General features: G+C 42.8%; 1 protein-coding gene across 3 annotated transcripts in view; it reads right to left on the reverse strand.

The window, feature by feature from the left end:
• Window positions 1-19,532, reverse strand: part of MINDY4 (MINDY lysine 48 deubiquitinase 4) — a 128,750-nt gene that overhangs the window by 18,749 nt on the left and 90,469 nt on the right. For all 3 annotated transcript variants that reach the window (XR_016315178.1, XM_089691242.1, XM_089691241.1), the window contains exons 11-14: window positions 12,541-12,604; window positions 7,123-7,188; window positions 5,675-5,742; window positions 4,541-4,604 (exon numbers count right to left, since the gene is read on the reverse strand). Coding sequence is in view for 2 of the 3 variants with exons in the window: in XM_089691242.1 (XP_089547368.1) it covers window positions 4,541-4,604; window positions 5,675-5,742; window positions 7,123-7,188; window positions 12,541-12,604 (262 nt within the window). In the remaining variant the exon portion in view is untranslated. The remainder of the gene's footprint in view (window positions 1-4,540; window positions 4,605-5,674; window positions 5,743-7,122; window positions 7,189-12,540; window positions 12,605-19,532) is intronic.

A 19,532-nucleotide genomic window follows, 5' to 3' on the forward strand; every position in this document is an offset into this window, starting at 1 on the left:
TAAAGATGAGAGAGGCCTGTAATTGGCATCATAGGGAGACCTCAACTATGAGAGACAAAATGAGAAAACAAATCCAGACAATCACATTGGCTGATCTGGAAAGAATTTATTTGCAAATTATGGTGGAAAATAAGTATTTGGTCACCTACAAACAAGCAAGATTTCTGGCTCTCACAGACTTGTACCTTCTTTTTAAGAGGCTCCTCTGTCCTGCACTCATTACCTGTATTAATGGCACCTGTTTGAACTTGTTATCAGTATAAAAGACACCTGTCCACAACCTCAAAGTCACACTCCAAACTCCACTATGGTAAAGACCAAAGAGCTGCCGAAGGACACCAGAAACAAAATTGTAGACCTGCACCAGGCTGGAAAGACTGAATCTGCAATAGGCAAGCAGCTTGGTGTGAACAAATCAACTGTGGGAGCAATAATTAGTAAATGGAAGACATACAAGACCACTGATAATCTCCCTCCATCTGGGGCTCCATGCAAGATCTCACCCCGTGGGGTCAAAATGATCACAAGAACGGTGAGCAAAAATCCCAGGACCACACGGGGGGGGGGACCTAGTGAATGACCTGCAGAGAGCTGGGACCAACGTAACAAAGGCTACCATCACTAACACGCTACGCCGCCAGGGACTCAGATCCTGCAGTGCCAGACGTGTCCCCCTGCTTAAGCCAGTACATGTCTGGGCCCATCTGAAGTTTGCTAGAGAGCATTTGGATGATCCAGAAGAGGATTGGGAGAATGTCATATGGTCAGATGAAACTAAAATAGAATTGTTTGGTAGAAACACAACTCATCGTGTTTGGAGGAGAGAGAATGCCGAGTTGCATCCAAAGAACACCATACCTACTGTGAAGCATGGGGGTGGCAACATCATGCTTTGGGGCTGTTTCTCCGCAAAAGGACCAGGACGACTGATCCATGTACAGGACAGAATGAATGGGGCCATGTATCATGAGATTTTGAGTGCAAACCTCCTTCCATCAGCAAGGGCATTGAAGATGAAACGTGGCTGGGTCTTCCAACATGACAATGATCCCAAACATACCGCCCGGGCAACGAAGGAGTGGCTTCGTAAGAAGCATTTCAAGGTCCTGGAGTGGCCTAGCCAGTCTCCAGATCTCAACCCCATAGAAAACCTTTGGAGGGAGTTGAAAGTCCGTGTTGCCCAGTGACAGCCCCAAAACATCACTGCTCTAGAGGAGATCTGCATGGAGGATGGGCCAACATACCAGCAACAGTGTGTGCCAACCTTGTGAAGACTTACAGGAAACGTTTGACCTCTGTCATTGCCAACAAAGGATATATAACAAAGTATTAAGATGAACTTTTGATATTGACCAAATACTTATTTTCCACCATAATTTGCAAATAAATTCTTTCCAAATCAGCCAATGTGATTGGATTTTTTTTCTCATTTTGTCTCTCATAGTTGAGGTCTACCTATGATGCCAATTACAGGCCTCTCTCATCTTTTTAAGTGGGAGAACTTGCACAATTGGTGGCTGACTAAATACTTTTTTGCCCCACTGTATATGTAAAGCGCTGTGTAAATTGATGGCGCTATAGAAGTACCTGAAATAAATAAATAAATATATGATGCCATTCATGTTCCATTGTGACTACACCATTAAAGGTAGTGTATAGCGGTTTAGTACAACTTTTGTTTTATTGTGCTCATGATTGACATGTAAATAGTTTTTCTTTAGTAAAACATAAAACATTGCATATCAATCCTACGTGGTCTTCTATATGGCCAGCAGGGGGAGCTCTAGTCTTCATTTCAGACATTCAGCTAGTTCAGCTTTCAGCTGTGCAGAGTGATAGCAGGTGAGGGGGACTGAATTGCAGTGAGGTCCAGTACCCGGGGGGGAAAAGTCCTCTTTTTTGGTGGGACAATTTACTACAATTTACTTGTATGATAAATTTCAACAATTCAAAAAAGATTTTTTATAAAAAAACTATGAAATTGTATTTTTACAATCTTCAAAAATAAATATAAAGCTACAATACATATTGCGGCTGTGTTATCAGAGATGGTATTGCAAGTCTAATCATGGATCGTGCATGGTTCGCACTTGACGCGTTTCGAGATCAACAAAAATCTCTTCTTCAGAAGTGCTCAAGAAGGCATGATGTATGATCCATGTGAGGTAAAAACCGCAAGGAAATATTAAGAAAAAATTGTTATGTGAACACAGCCACCGATTTCTCATATATCTCAGACAAAAATGATGAAACAAAAATTAATAAAGAAAAAAAAACTGAGACCAGTGGATGAAAAATGCCGCCCAAACGCCTCCCAAAGGGGCCCCGCCCAAATGCACCTTCAACAAGATTACCTGCTGGTTGGTACTGATAGGGCAGTGCTACTATGAGTGAGAAGCGATGACCACAAGGAACTTGCGTAAGAAAGTGTTCATTACCAGGTCTATCCAAAGAAGCATGCTTGATGGCTGTGAGTCTAGTACCCAGCATTTTATTACAGCTACAACTGGTGAAGTGATCCCCGGCCTGTATAGTCCCAGACAGGATGCCACCATGAGGAGCAGCACAGGATGTGGAGCTTACAAGTTACACTAAACAGCAATGCCTGGGTGTCAGTTAATGGGCCAATGACACCAATGTGGGGGGAAGTCTTATTGACCCAAAACACCAATACCAGGAACTGGCCCTTTATTTAAAAAAAAAAAAAAAGTTTGAGAACCCCTGCTCTAGTGTGTATGTAGCACCAAGGTTCAGGTCACTAAATGGACCTTCTTGTGTCGGCCTCACATTATAGGACATACAGGAACCATGCTCTGTCCGAAGTCCCTTATTTTAAGGGCTCGTTCACACCATGGTGTCTGTTTTTCTGCATACGTTCTGCAAGGGCACAAGGATATCAATTGTTTTCTATGTGCCCTGTTCACATCACAACACTAGTATCACGTGTAGATTTTTTTGTGCACAGGAATCTACAACGGATATGAAACACATTGACGCATGCATGAAAAGTTATGTAAATTGATGTTTCTGCAAGTGAATTCTGCCCCTCAATTTCCATTCACGTATGGTGTGAACAAGACTTTGTGATGTATTTCTTGTCAGCGATGCCCTTTAACCACTTGCCGCCCAGCCACCACATATAAACGGCGGCAGGGCGGCACTCGTAGGCAAAAGCACGTTTTAAAACGGCTGCCTTCAAAACAGGTAGGGGGCGCGCGCTAGGCGTGCGCCCGCCCTACCTGTCCCACGGGTGTCAGCAGCGGGTGTCAGCCACCGGGTCACGGCCGGTTTTTACCGGCCGTTTTCCCGCGATTGACGGTGATCGCTGACACAGAGCAGGGCTGCATTGTTTACACATAGCCCTGTTCTGTGTCAGTTCTCTGACAGCTTGTGAGAAGCTGCAGAGTTTCTCCCCTCGATCAGCTCCCCCTTCCCTCCCCCCGTCCAGTACACACCCCCGCCCCCTAGTAAAACACTCCCCTTACACAGCAAATTCTAAAAATGTTAACCACTTCCTCCCCAGTGACATTAGTACAGTTTCAGTGTTTTTTTTTCACAGATCACTGTATTGGTGTCACTGGGGATGTCAGTGACCCCAAGTCAGTCCCCCCCCCAGTGTCAAAATGTCTGCCGCAGTCCCGCAGTCCTGCCATAAGTCGCTGGTCGCCGCCATATGTCGCTGATTGCCGCCATATGTCGCTGATCGGCGCCATTATTAGTATAAATAAAAATCCCAGTATCTTTCTCGCCATTTGTAAACGCTATAACTTTCACGTAAACCGATTAATTTACACGTATTGGGATTTTTTTTAGCAAAGACATGTCGCAGAATGCATTTTGGCAGAAATTTATGACTAAATTTGATTGTTGCATTTTTTTTTTTTACTGGACATGTTTTATAGCAAAAAGTCCAAAATATTGTTTTTTTTTCTCAAAATTGTCAGCCTTTTTTTTATAGCGCAAAAAATAAAAACCGCACAGGCGATCAAATACCACTGAAAGAAAGCTCAATTTGTAGGGAAAAAAAGGATGTAAATTGTATTTATGTACCATATTGCATGACCGCGCAATTGTCCGTTAAACTAGCACAGCGCTGTATAGCAGAAAAATGGTGTAAATTGCAGTATTTATACCATAGTTTGTAGACGCTATAACTTTACACAAAGCAATCAATATAAACTTATTGGGATTTTTTTTTACCAAAAACATGGAGCAGAATACATTTTGGCCTAAATTTATAACCAACTTTGAGTTTACTATATATTTTTTATAGCTGAAAGTAAAAAATATTGTTTTTCTTCAAAATGTTTGGCCTTTTTTTGTTTATAGCGTGAAAAAAAAAAATAAAAAGCGCACAGGTGATCAAATTACACCAAAAGAAAGCTCTATTTGTGTGAAAAAAAGGACATAAATTTCGTTTGGGTGCAGCATTGCATGACCGCGCAATTATCAGTTGAATTAGTGCAGTGCCGAGTAGCAAAAAGAGGCGTGGTCATTAAGGGGGGTAAATCCTCTGGAGGGCAAGTGGTTAATGACTTACTTGTGTACAATAAGCATGAGCACCAATTAGGCAGTTAGTGGGAACATCAAAGTCTCTCTGGACCCTGTAAACAGAGGGCACAATCAGTGTAAGCAATAGTAAAAATGTGTGCTGTTAAAATAGGAGGGTCAGCAGTGATAATCAGTGAAAACAACAAGTATTTGTGAAGTTACAGTGCGTTTATGGCCAACAACTGTTATAAATCCAGCTATACCTTTCCCATGTATCTACTGATCGCTTACACAAAATATTCTGTTAACACATTAACCTCCCTAGCGGTCTGATTATGTCAGTATTTCTGTGCTCAAAGTGGTAAATGTTTTTGCATGGAAATATGTTGTTTTTCTATTGTAGGCCTGTAATTCTTAGGAATAACTCACTGAAATCTGTCCAAACAAGAGTCTAGTAAACATCCCGGGGATGATAAAATTTGAAACACGAAATCATAAATTATAATTTAATAAATAATCATAAAAAATAATAATATAATAATAAATTTAATTCAATAATATAATCAAACCAAAAACACTGAAATTTGAAATAGAGCGCCAAGTTCGCACATTGCTGAGCAAAGTCGCAGAATCGTTTTCAGTGTCTGATGATGAATTTCCCCCACAAATCATTATCACTCAATTCTGCAAGTGGTTCTGATTTACTATCGCTGTTCTCTAGCCGGTCTAAAACCGCTTTTGACCTAAAGGGACGGTTTTTGGACACCATGGACGTTTCTCAGTTTCCAGGCAGAAAGAACAGTAAAAATGCAGGCAGGGCGCCGGACAAAGCACTCGGGACAAAATGTATGTGAAATGGTTTGATACAGGAATGGAATACTATGAGATTTTAGTGTATTGAGTAAATGTCACTTTTAAAATTTTTGAATTTCCCGCCGGTTCCGGAAAACGGATACCGGCATCGGCCAGAGGAGATGGCCGGGGACGCTGCAGGATGGACATCACGGAAGCGAAGGACAAGGTAAGTGCAGAAGAGATCCCGGAGCAATGCTGTAGTGTATTCCCGAGTGTAGCTCGGGGTTACCGCTTGTGGTACTGAAACTTTACCCCGAGCTACACTCGGGAATACCGCCAGGGGGGTTAATACAGTATACATTGATGTTCAGAAATGGTATATACTTACAGATCAATAGATCTTGAGAAGACAGAAGACACTGTCAGCAGAATGCAACCAAAAGGCCCACGTTCAAACTAGAATTTAAGGAAAAGTAACATATATTGTAAGTAATCACACGTTTTGGGTTATTATTGTAGCCTTTTTATCTTAAATCTGATCTTTGGGTAGCAAATGCTCCAATCCTCCCTTTGTCTGGCACCCCCTCCCAACTAAATCACCATGCTAGATTACATACACTCCTTTTACTTGCCCAGATTCCTGGTCAAATGACATGTCAAGTCTCATGTCATCTACCTTTCTAAACTGCAAAGTGGGTAGGTCCTTGTTTGGATGCCCACATTATTGCCAGGAGGACATGGACACTTTCTACTGGCTGCCCACCAGTTCGGTTGTCAGGAATAGGATCCGAAACCCACAACCTCTGCTGCGTCCGGCAGTGGCTCTTCTTGCTGAACCACTTGAGATGCTGGACAGCTCTCTGTCTGATACTTTGGACTGTCTTGCCTTGTCTCTTGTTTCTGGTGAGCATTGAACCCTTAGCAATTCCCATAAACTCCATGATTTAAGCCATGGCTCTTCACTTCCTGTTTGCCAGATTGTTGTGCTCTCTCTATCCAATATCTTGCTCCTTTTCAAATCTACAGCTGTCCTCATCTCCACTACCACTCGTTACCGACCTTTGGCTTGTTCGTTGACTACACTTCAGCTTGATCCCAACCTGCAACCACTTGTTACCAACCTTTGGCTTGTTTACTGACTATGCCTTACCATCTATATCTGCTACTGAACCTTGACTTGCACACCACCTGGTGGGACAAACCGGAGGACTAGGAAACCGGAGGACCAGGACATGGTGCTGACACTTAGCAAAACCCATCTTCACCATCAAGAGCTCTTGTGAATACCGATCAGTACTTAGACTCCACATCTCCGGTGAGCCAGTGTCATCCACCAGGGTGATCTGCTTGTTTGCTTATCCAGTTGGTCAGTGGGGGCCTCTCTACTGCCATAGCTACTGGTCTCCAAGCCTGACCACAACAGGGATCCTCTCAGGAACAAGTGAAGGTGTCACAATGAGGGGACAAGGTCTGCATGGTCTAGAGAAGCTGGAGAGGAAGGTGTATTTACAAAGTTTTAATCTGCAACTATTTTCTAGTGAGCAGCTTGCAGTTTCCTTTGATGAATGGCCTTGAAGCTGAGATGAGCAGAGGTGGGTGTGCATCAGGGTTGGGTGGAGCATAGGAATGGGGAAATGGTGTTGTGTATATTTTCTAGACAAGGTTTTATATTGGTCATCCACTTATATGCTTTGGTTTTTTAATCTCATTGGTTTACACAGAATTGATCCAAAGTAAAGGGAAAATTTTACATTTTTATTGAAACCAGAGTGTACACTGTCCATCCAAAAAGACATTCACATTGTGAAAGTAAAAAAGGCTACACAAAATGTTTACCTGATTAGGATTTTGCTGAAGAAAAGTCAAAAGATCTTCATATTTTTTAAAGCTGTACAAGATGAGCTGAAATACAAGACGGAATATGTAGGTGAAACAGTGGCAAAAGAAATGTTGACTAATCTACAAATACTGCTCCAAATTTTGAATAATACAATGTAATTGATGCTCTCATTCTCATAAGTATATTTACTTTATATTGATCTTACATAGAATTACATTAGAAATATATTAATAGTTTTGCAAATGGATAGTCAGTGTCAGAATTTATTACTATTATTTTTTTCTATTATTATTATTATTTGTATATGGGTCATTTTGTTTTTTTTTTTTATTTTATACACACACACACTACATGTACATATATGAGAAACGTCAGAAATTATGCACAGAGTGATTTTTATTTTTGCCTGAGAGACTCTTTAACCTCCCAAGCGGTCTGATTATGTCCATATTTCTGTGCTCAAAGCGGTACATTTTTTTGCATGGAAATATGTATTTTTTTTATTGTAGGCCTGTTATTTTTAGGAATAACTCACTGAAATCTGTCCGAACAAGAGTCTAGTAAACATCCCGGGGATGTTACAATTTGAAACACGAAATCATAAATTATAATTTAATAAATAATCATAAAAAAATAAAAATGTAATAATAATAAATTTAATTCAATAATATAATCAAACCAAAAACACTGAAATGTGAAATAGAGCGCCAAGTTCGCACATCACTGAGCAAAGTCGCAGAATCGTTTTCAGTGTCTGATGAGGAATTTCCCCCACGAATCATTATCACTCAATTCTGCAAGTGGTTCTGATTTACTATCGCTGTTCTCTAGCCGGTCTAAACCGCATTTTGACCTAAAGGGACGCTTTTTGGACGCCATGGACGTTTCTCAGTTTCCAGGCAGAAAGAACAGTAAAAATGCAGGCAGGGCGCCGGACAAAGCAGTCGGGACAAAATGTATGTGAAATGGTTTGATACAGGAATGTTTTACTATGTGATTTTAGTGAATTTAGTGAATGTCACTTTATGTCATTTTCAAATTTCCCGCCGTACGTCCCGACGTCGCAGGGAACGGAACCCAGAAGACAGATGCCGGCATCGGCCAAAGCACATTGCAGGGGACACTACAGGAGGGACATAGCGGGAGCGCAGGACAAGGTAAGAGAAGAACAGATCCCGGAGCAACGCCGCATGGTAAGCCCGAGTGTAGCTCGGGGTTACCGCTTTTGGTACTGAAACGTTACCCCGAGCTACACTCAGGAATACAGCCAGGGGGGTTAAACAGCTATCTCATATACCATTGGAGATACAGTATTTACTAAAACTGGAGCACTCAGAATCCGGTGCAGCTGTGCATGGCAGCGAATCAGCTTCTAACTTCATCTTGTTCAGTTAAGCTTTGACAATAAAACCTGGAAGCTGATTGGTTTCTATGCAGAGCTGTACCAGATTTTGCCCTCTCTAGTTTTAGTAAATAACCCCCTATATGTATATACCCACTTGAATTCTGCCCCTATAGCTGATTTACTGCTACAGGGCGGACGTTCTGTGCAAAATCACGTACATAAACATCATTTTGCACTTTCGCCACAGGGGGGCGCCCGCCTGCCGCTGATGCTGTGATTGGACACAGCAGAAGTCAATCAACAGGTGCTGGCCAATAGATGAGCGCTGGCACTTGACACTGACATAACACAGCTCTGATTGTGTACAGTTGCAAGAAAAAGTATGTGAAGCCCTTGGGATTACGTGGAGTTTTGCATGAATTGGGCATAAAATGTGCTCTGAACGTCATCTAAGTCACAACAATAGAAAAACACAGTCTGCTGAACATAATACTACACAAACATTAGATGTTGCCATGGTTTAATTGCACATAACATGTAAACATTCACAGTGCAGGGAGGAAAAAGTATGTGAACCTTTGGACTTAATAACTGGTTGGCCCTCCTTTGGCAGCAATAACCTCAACCATATTGACCTTATACTTTTTCTTGCAACTGTAAAACAAAGCAGGACTGTGTCATGTCAACAGCAAACTGTTAGGTTTGTTCAGAAAATAAAAGTGCCTAATTTACAGAGTACACAGTGCACACAAAACCACTGGCTAGGCACACAATTAACCCTTTGATCGCCTTAGATGTCCAACCCTTCTCAGCCAGTGGCATTAATACAATGACAGTGTATATTTTTAGCACTGATGACTGTATTAGTGTCATTGGTTCCCACAAAGTGTCAGTTAAGCCGGCCATACACGGGTCGAATTCCAAAAGAATTTTCTTTCGAAAATCTTTTCTAAGAATTTTCGTTCAAATTTTGAACCATTAGTGGGTCACAGAAACTGGCAATTTTCGTGTGACCATCGATTTGAGTGATCGGGCATGTAAGAAATTTTTTGAAAAACGAACAAATTTCGAATCAATGATGGGAGAAATATAGAGCTGTGTCCTGGAAAGAAAAGAAAATTCTTGGACACGAAAATTCTTTTCTGTAGCAACATGAGAAGAAATTGAAGGCTTGGCTGGTTGAATTTCAAAATCAATGGTGGCACCACCGGATTACAAAATTTCTGATTTTCTAAAGAAAGTTCATTTGGAATTCAACCCATGTATGGCCATTAGTGTCGCAGTCCCACGTAGAAGTGGCTGATCATTGCCATTGGTAGTATTAAAAAAAAAAATCTAGTATATATACAGCCATTTTTAGATGCTATAACGTTTGCAAAAACCAATCAATATACGCGTATTGGGATTTTTTAACAAAAATATGTAACAGAATACAATTTATGAAGAAATTTGATTTTTATATTTTTTTTATTGGACATTTTTTAAAGCAGAAAGTAAAAAATATTGTAGGGTGTTTTTTCATTTATAGCGCAAAGGTGACCAAATACTACTAAAAGAAAGCTCTATCTGTGGGGGAAAAATAGACATAAATTTTATTTATGTACAGCATTGCATGACCGCGCAATTGTCAGTTAGTGTAACGCAGCGCCGTATCGCAAAAAAATGGCCTGGTCAGGAAGGGGGGTGAATCGTCCGGAGGGCAAGTGGTTATTAACTGGGGCTCTGATGTCACGACGCTTAACGGCAACACACAGCAAGTATACTGCAGTTTGGAAAACACATTGAGGATCCTATTTTTTACATCGTAAAGAGATTTTAACCTAAAATTTATGTGAGTGCACTATTTTGTTTAATAATTTTTTTTTTTTTTTAAATAAAATTTTTTTTTTTAAAAAAAAGAAGATAAAGCACTATATATATTTTTTACATTACATGGCACTTTCACCTATGGAGAAAAAATCCTAAGAAAGCAAGGAGACCCCCTAGTGGGAAGAAGGATAACTCCATCCATCCACTTCCAGGAAACGTTCCTAAGGAAGTGAGGAGACCCCCTACTGGGAAAAGGGATAACTCTGTCCATCCATCCATTTATCCATCCACCTCCAGGGAACATTTATTTATTTCAGGTACTTATATAGCGCCGTCAATTTACGCAGCGCTTTACATATATATTGTACATTCACATCAGTCCCTAACCCTCAAGGGGTGTACAATCTAAGGTCCCTAACTCACATTCATACATACACATACTAGGGACAATTTGGACAGGAATCAATTCACCTACCAGCATGTCTTTGGAATATAGGAGGAAACCGGAGCACCCAGAGGAAATCCACGCAAGAACAGGGAGAACATGCAAACTCCATGCAGGAGGTGCCATGGTCGGGAATCAAACCCAGGACCCATTTATTGCAAGGCAGATGTGCTAACCATTAAGCCACTGTGCCACCCAGGGATCATCTCATACATTTACCTCTAAGTCCAATTAAAGGGACACAAGCCTTTTATGACCTCACTTAACCACTTTAAGTCCGGACACTTTCCCCCTCTTCCTGCCCAGGCCAATTTTCAGCTTTCAGCGCTATCACACTTTGAATGACAATTGCACGGTCATGCAACACTGTACCCATATGAATTTTTTAGCATTTTTTTGAGACAGATAAAGCTTTATTTTGGTGGTATTTATTCACCACTGGGATTTTTATTTTTTTTTGCTATATAAATGAAAAAGTCCAAAAAATTTTTAAAAAAGTGTTTTTCTTATAAAATTTTGCAAATAATTAATCTTTCTTCATATATCTTGGCCAAAATGTATTCAGCTATCTTTTTAGTAAAAAAAAAAAATATCCCAAATTAGTTTATAACCAAAATGTATAATTTTTCTAAATTTTGTTTTACATTTTTATATTATTTATGGGTTTTTTTTTAACATACTGTCACCCTAGCAGTACACTGTCACCATAGTGACACTGTACTACTTGTGGGGGGTGATGAAGGCTGTAAAAGCAATCATTTCTCCTCTGTGACTGCATTCTTGCAGCCATTGAGAAATACTGTGTGAGCTGTGATTGGTCACAGCTTGTCATATGGTACAAGGCTGTTGTGAATAGCCTTGTACCATGTGACCTCTGTGATCATTCACAGATTTCACACGTAGTAAGCAATGATGTCATAAGAGACATCTTGCTTACTACTATTCATGTGATCACTGATCGGCCAATCAGTGATCACATGATCAAGGCCTCACACAGAGGTCCCGTACAGCGATCTCCGGACAGCGGTCACATGGTACAGCTTGTCACATGGTACAAGGCTGTTGTGAATAGCCCTGTACCATGTGATCTCTGTGATCATTCACAGATTTCACATGTAGTAAGCAATGATGTCGTAAGAGACATCTTGCTTACTACTATTCATGTGATCACTGATTGGCCAGTGATCACATGATCAAGGCCTCACACAGAGGTCCCGTACAGCGATCTCCGGACAGCGGGCACCGGATCGTGGTGCCGCGCGCTCCCAGGGAGCGTGCACAGGCTTAAAATGCGGGCGCTGTTTATGAATGGCAACCCGCTCCTGCACTGCTCCCGTCCGGCCCATGTATATAAACGGCCGGACGGGAGCAGTGCAGGAGCGGGTTGCCGTTCAGAAACGGCGACCCACATTTTAAGCCTGTGTGCACTCCCTGGGAGCGCGCGGCACTGCGATCCGGTGCCCACTGTGTCCGGAGATCGCTGTACGAGACCTTTGTGTGGTTAACGGTTTGGTCATATAATCCAGGTGAGAGCACAGCCGGTGAAGGTGTACACATTTTCTGTGATTGGTGGACTGCACGTTAATCACTTCGTATCACACCATTAGAAGAAATGTCAAAATCACGGATGAATTAAGGACATGTATGCAGCAGCAGCGTGATTGCATTGTCACTTTCAATTGGATGCTGGTCTATTGTTTATATATTTATTTTATTCACATATTTGATATTATAGATTGCGATTGTTAGTGGAGCGTGACACTATTCTTTGATTATGGTTATTAAATGATAGACTCATCTCAGCAGTAATCTTACACTTTCTAGGATTCCATCAGCTTTATATTTCCCAGCTGGAGTGAACTGCTGCCTCCCGGATGACCTTCAATGACAAGCAGAGCACAGTATGAGGAACTCATAATACAACAAATGAAATTTAAATGTGCTGTACAAACAGGGAAACTACAGTCATTTAAAAGTTGTTTTTTTTTTTCACTAAAGGATAGTAACATAAAAAAAAAGGTAATTATTTCAATTAAACTGAGCAGACAGAAAGGCAGATACTGTAAAAAGATATGGATTTTCTGTGCTTGACTTGCTTTGCCTCCAGTGAAATCACATGCATCCAAAGAAAACCAGGACAGGTGTGCATGGCACATATACAGGCACTCTTGCCTGCTGTGATTGCGCACCTTTATTTACCAAATGTTCTATATTCTATAAAATGGAGATAAGATCTCTAGCCACAATCCTGAAGTGTATCTAAACCCTTAGTCCCCATGTACACGGGACACTTCTGAACGATGGAAACGGACTGCTGGAAAATGTAAGTTAAAAAAAGTCTGTTTAGCCGCGTTTGCATACCGCGTTTATGTGCGTTTGCGTTTAGAAGCATTTTTTAAAGATAAACACAGGAGATGCTCCCAAATGCCCAGAATGCACTGAAAAGTGGTAAATTATTAACTATTTCAGACTGTTTCAGAGAAATACAGAGAGTAGAAGCAGAGACAGCAGTATGTGTTGAGGTTAGCTTAGGTGTGAGTTGTTCATTAACATTTCTTTTGTTTCCAAGGGTGGGAAAGGTGTCTGGTGGGGGGAGTCATTAAGGCCACCTGGCAGGGGGTCTTCATGAGGAATTTGATGTGTGAATGGTCATTAACATATCTTTTGTTTCCAAGGGTGGGAGAGGTCTGAGGTGTGAATTGGTCATTACAATGTGTGACAAGTTTAGTAGGAACATCCTGTGTTCAGTGTTTTGTCCATCTGAGCACCTTGAAAATGCTTTGCATGCATTTTTCATGATGAAAAGACTCTGGACAGCATCGGGAACTGGAAGAGTTAAAAAAAATATCAAATGCAAACGCTTATAAATGAGATCTACCGCTTTTGCGTTTAAAACGCTGATAAAATCGACTGCTGAACGCAAGTTTGGTGCGTTCAAAATAACGACTGTAAACTCATAATGCCTGTAAACAACGATGTGTACATGGACACATAGGAAAACATTAGGGTGAGTTCAGGGGCTGCTGGAAAAAACACTGAACAGCTCCTAAACGTGAGTTTATCAGCTGCAGTGTACATGAGCCCTTATGGTGAACTTTTATTTTTTCCATTTTGGTCTGTCAAAACAGAACCATACCTATCTCGGCTTCAGCGATACGGTGTCCTGTAGCTTCCCGCCCAGTGACATCTTCCGGCGGGTGGCTTCTGCGTCTCGACCGCTGGCCGCTTTCTTTGGTTGGGCAGGGATGACGTCACTCCCGTGCATGCGTGGTTCAGTGAGATTCGGCATTACCAGATCTGTACGGTGAGCTGCGTGTGTGTGGCTCCCTATATGGGGCAGACAGGCAGGTAGGTAACTTTACTGTAGAACAGACATTGCATGTCTCTTCTACATTAAAATTTCTGCCTTTCCGCCATTTTTCTTTTAAGGCCAAAAGTTCTACTTTAAATATATCATTGGAAGCATTTTGTGTTATCTCAAAAAAGCCTGTTTGGCATTTCTATTTTTTGGAATACAGAATGCTTAACTTCTTTGTTGTAGAGATCTGAGGGTGGGAGTGGTTGAGTAGTTTAGCACTGGGTGGGACTGACACCATTCAGTCCACAAAAAATCCCCATGACTAAACTCCAGGGACAGAGTGAAAAATGCTGGGGGTGTGGCCTGGTTGCAGCCCGGGTGGAGGCTGTTACATACATACACACAGGGCCTTGCAGTGATGTGCGGCTTACAGGACTTTTCTTTTCCCCCCATATACCGTATATACTCGAGTATAAGCCGAGTTTTTCAGCACATTTTTTGTGCTGAAAAACGGCCCCCTCGGCTTATACTCGAGTCAACGTCTGCAGATGGCTCCCCCCCCTTCCAACAGAAGGGAAACTACAGTAAGTACAGGGGTGGGCAGGGGGCTGCTGTCTCTTACCTGGCTCCGGTCCCACGACGATCCGGTCCAGGAAGCGCGGCTGCTCCTTCATTCGGTTCGTCCACTGGATGTTCGCGCGGCTGCTCGGCTCCGCCTTCTCACCGGTGATTGGCCGCCAGAACTGTAGCTCAGGAAAGGCACACAGGCGGCCAATCACCGGCGAGGAGGCGGAGCTGAGCGGCCCCGCGAAAATCGAGTGAAGGAGATGCAGGTAAGTGTGCCGTGCTTAGGTGCTGCTGCAACCACATATGCTGGCTGCAGCAGCACCATACTGGAACAGGGTCAGCAAGTGTCAGTGGGAGGAATAGTGCCCCATCATTGGTGTCACTGATACCAATGATGGGGCATTATTCCTCCCACTGACACCAACGATGGGGCACTTTTCCTCCCCCCCACTGACACAAACGATTGGGCACTATTCCTCCCCCCCCCCACTGACACCAATGATGGGGCACTATTCCACCCCCCACTGACACCAATCATGGAGCACTATTCCACCCCCCACTGACACCAATCATGGCATACTATTCCTCCCCCCCCCCCACTGACACCAACGACGGGGCACTTTTCTTCCCCCCCACTGACACCAACGATGGGGCACTTTTCCTCCACCCCCCCACTGACACCAATGATAGGATACTATTCCTCCCACTGACACCAATGTTGGGACACTATTCCTCCCACTGACACCAAAGATGGGGCACTATTCCACTGACACCAATAATGGGGTGCTATTCCCCCCACTGATACCAATGATGGGGCACTATTCCTCCCACTGACACCAATGATGGGACACTATTCCTCCCACTGACACCAAAGATGGGGCACTATTCCACTGACACCAATAATGGGGTGCTATTCCCCCCACTGATACCAATGATGGGGCACTATTCCTCCCACTGACACCAATGATGGGGCACTATTCCTCCCACTGATACCAATGATGGGGCACTATTCCTCCCACTGATACCAATGATGGGGCACTATTCCTCCCACTGATACCTATGATGGGGCACTATTCCTCCCACTGACACCAATGATGGGGCACTATTCCTCCCACTGACACCAATGATGGGGCACTATTCCTCCCACTGACACCAATGATGAGGCACGATTCTTCCCACTGGTGTTCCCACCCTCGGCTTATACTCGAATCAATAGTTTTTCCCAGTTTTTTGTGGTAAAATTAGGTACCTCGGCTTATATTCGGGTCGGCTTATACTCGAGTATATACGGTAGTCCAAAAATATGTGTGATGTAGGCACACAATAAGGATTAAGTGCAGAGTACATTTCTGACAGATCAGCAGGTATTTGTGTGTACTTACAGGGTCTTTAAAGAAATAAAACATGTACTGAAGACATGCACTATATGTATTAGGGCTGCAACTAACGATTATTTTCATAATTAATTAGTTGGCCAATTATTGTTTCGATTAATCAGATAAAAACCTCAAAAAAACAGCATGGTGTATAATTTAGTTAAAGTGTTACTAAACCCACAACAGTACAATCAGTCTGTAGATGCAGTAAAGCATGCTTGTTATACTCATTGTGGAACCTAAGGGGTTAATCCTCTGCATTGTGTAAAAAGGCTGTTTGATCCTGTCTTCTCTGCCCCTCCTCTTGTTCAAATGTCCGCTGATAAAGCAGACTGAACCCATAGCCCTTCTGGACATGCTCAATTTAGTGTGTATTGCTATAAAGGTTTTATTTTTTCTTGGGAGAGTGCATATGATCAGCACAGGGCCAATCAGCAATGTCCAGGCAGAAGTCAGGGGTTTTGCATCCTCCTAGAGCAGAAAGAAAACTCCTCCTAAAAGCTTTAACCAGTGCTCAGCTGAAGTCACAATACTGCTTTAACTGCTGATGAGAAAAGGTATTTAGCAGTTTATATTTACTAAAATAATTGCACTTCCATGTTGTGTGTACTGTGGGAGACCAGATATAGTGAATGCAGGGTCCAGGGAGACTGAATATAGTGAATGCAGGGTCCGGGGAAACTGGATATAGTGAATGCAGGGTCCGGGGAGAGCGGATATAGTGAATGCAGGGTCCGGGGAGACCAGATATAGTGAATGCAGGGTCCGGGGAGACCAGATATAGTGAATGCAGGGTCCGGGGAGACTGGATATAGTGAATGCAGGGTCCGGGGAGACCGGATATAGTGAATGCAGGGTCCGGGGAGAGCGGCTATAGTGAATGCAGGGTCTGGGGAGACCAGATATAGTGAATGTAGGGTGAAGGAAGAGCGGGTATAGTGAATTCAGGGTGCGGGGAGAGCGGATATAGTGAATGCAGGGTCCTGGGAGACAAGATATAGTGAATGCAGGGTCCGGGGAGACCAGATATAGTGAATGCAGGGTCCTGGGAGACCAGATATAGTGAATGCAGGGTCCGGGGAGACCAGATATAGTGAATGCAGGGTCCTGGGAGACAAGATATAGTGAATGCAGGGTCCGGGGAGACCAGATATAGTGAATGTAAGGTCCTAGGTTTAGTAACACTTTAATATGTAAAGTTTAACAAAAGACAATTTATTGTTGAATATCTATATGTAGTGATTATATAAATAACCAGCTAATGGTTAGGGAATAAAATATCTAATCTCTGAGAATAACAGACAGGAAAGATGTATATACTATCAGACATTGAATCTGGTACATATCATCAGACTCAGAAATCAAAAATTTTTACCTAGACATTTTGGACAATTTCATGCTCCCAACTTTGTGGGAAGAGTTTGGGGATGGCCCCTTCCTGTTCCAACATGGCTGCACACCAGTGCACAAAGCAAGGTCCATAAAGACATGGAGGAGCCAGTTTGGGGTGGAGGAACTTGACTGGCCTGCAGAGTCCTGACCTCAACCCCATAGAACACCTTTGGGATGAATTAGAGCGGAGACTGCGAGCCAGGCCTCCTCCTCCGACATCAGTGCCTGACCTGACAAATGTGCTTCTGGAAGAATGGTCCAACCTTCCCATAGACACCCTCCTAAACCTTGTGGACGGCCTTCCCAGAAGAGTTGAAGCTGTTATAGCTGCAAAGGGCGGGGCCAACTCAATATTGAACCCTACGGACTAAGACTGGGATGCGGCGTCCCAATACTTTTAATATATATATATCTGCCCTTGGTCTATCCATTAAATACATGTGCCTCTACTATGGGGGCTCTCACAATTTGTAGAGTTAGGAACTGCAGAATATCAGGGTGCTGTGACTTACGTATTCTGGGTTCTGGGTTCTGTAACTTACACATGTATTTGCAAATGTGTGCTAACTAAACCCGTTTTTAACGCATACTGTTAGGTTAATTCGGTTTGGTTGCAGACTGGTTGGTAAGCTGAGCTGGGAACTTTTCTCTTTTATTGTTTGACATGCGTCGCCCTTCCATGTGCTCCTTGCTGTGAAGGCCAGTTATAGACTGGGGCAGTGGCCATTTTTTGTATTGTTGAATTGTTGGTGAGGGGGTGCACTGGACACCTTAGCTGTCATTGTGCTACATGCTGGTACTCCTGTACCTTTAAGGAGGGGTGGGGGCTCACTCGGGCCCACCTGCCCTTGGTCTATCCTTTAAATACATGTGCCTCTACTATGGGGGGGCTCTCAAAATTTGTAGAGTTAGGAACTACAGAATATCGGGGTGCCGTGACGAGGCTCTGTAGCTTATGCATGTACCGGGGCAGTGGCCATTTTTTGTACAACTCAGTACTGAACCCTGGGATGCCATTAAAGTTCATGTGCGTGCATAGGCAGGCGTCCCAATACTTTTGGCAATATAATTTGTGTGTTGACATGTATAAATGGTGTACTGAGCTGTATATGTGCTGAGCTGTATTTTATGATATGTAAACAAATAATGCATTCTGTATGGGGGCCAACTAATCGGCTGAGCAACTAATTCATTATAATAATAGTTGACAATATTCATAATTGATTATATCGATTAGTTGTTTCAGCCCTGGTACAGTATGTACAGTGAGGAACAGAAGTATTTGAACACCCTGCGATTTTGCAAGTTCTTCCACTTCTCCATCATGGAGGGGTCTGAAATTCACATTGTAGGTGCATTCCCACTCTGAGAGACAGAATTTAAAAAAAAATTCAGGAAATCACATTGTATGATTTGTAAAGAATGTATTTGTCTTGCACTGCTGAACATAAGTATTTGAACACCTAAGAAACAGCAAGAATTCTGGCTCTCAAAGACCTGTTACTGCACCTTTAAAAAGGTCACCTCTACTCCACTCATTAATGTAACTTAGTAGCACCTGTCTGAGCTCTTTAAAGACACCTGTCCACCCCACAGTCAGTCAGATGCCAACTACTACCATGGGCAAGACCAAAGAGCTGTCAAAAGACACCAGAGACAAAATTGTGGACCTCCACAAGGCTGGAAAGGGCTATGGGGCAATTGCCAAGCAGCTTGGTGAAAATAGATCAACTGTTGGAGCAATTGTTAGAAAATGGAAGAGGCTAAAGACGACTGTCAGTCTCCCCTGGACTGGGGCTCCATGCAAGATCTCACCTCGTGGGGTATCACTGATGATAAGAAAGGTGAGGAATCAGCCCAGAACTCCAAGGGAGGAGCTGATCAATGACATGAAGAGAGCTGGGACCACAGTTTCAAAGGTCACTGTCAGTAGTACACTACACTGTCATGGTTTCAAATCATGCATTGCATGGAAGGTTCCCCTGCTAAAGTCATCACATGTCCAGGCCCGTCTAAAGTTTGCCAATGACCATCTGGATGATCCAGAGGAGGCATGGGAGAAAGTCATGTGGTCAGATGAGGCCAAAGTAGAACTTTTTGGTCTAAACTTCACTCGTCGTGTTTGGAGGAAAAAGAAGGATGAGTTGCATCCCAAGAATACCATCCCTACTGTG

This window comes from Staurois parvus, unplaced genomic scaffold (assembly GCF_062004578.1).
Source record: "Staurois parvus isolate SC_StPar_1 unplaced genomic scaffold, SC_StPar_1.0 ptg000557l, whole genome shotgun sequence".
Lineage (NCBI taxonomy): Eukaryota > Metazoa > Chordata > Amphibia > Anura > Ranidae > Staurois > Staurois parvus.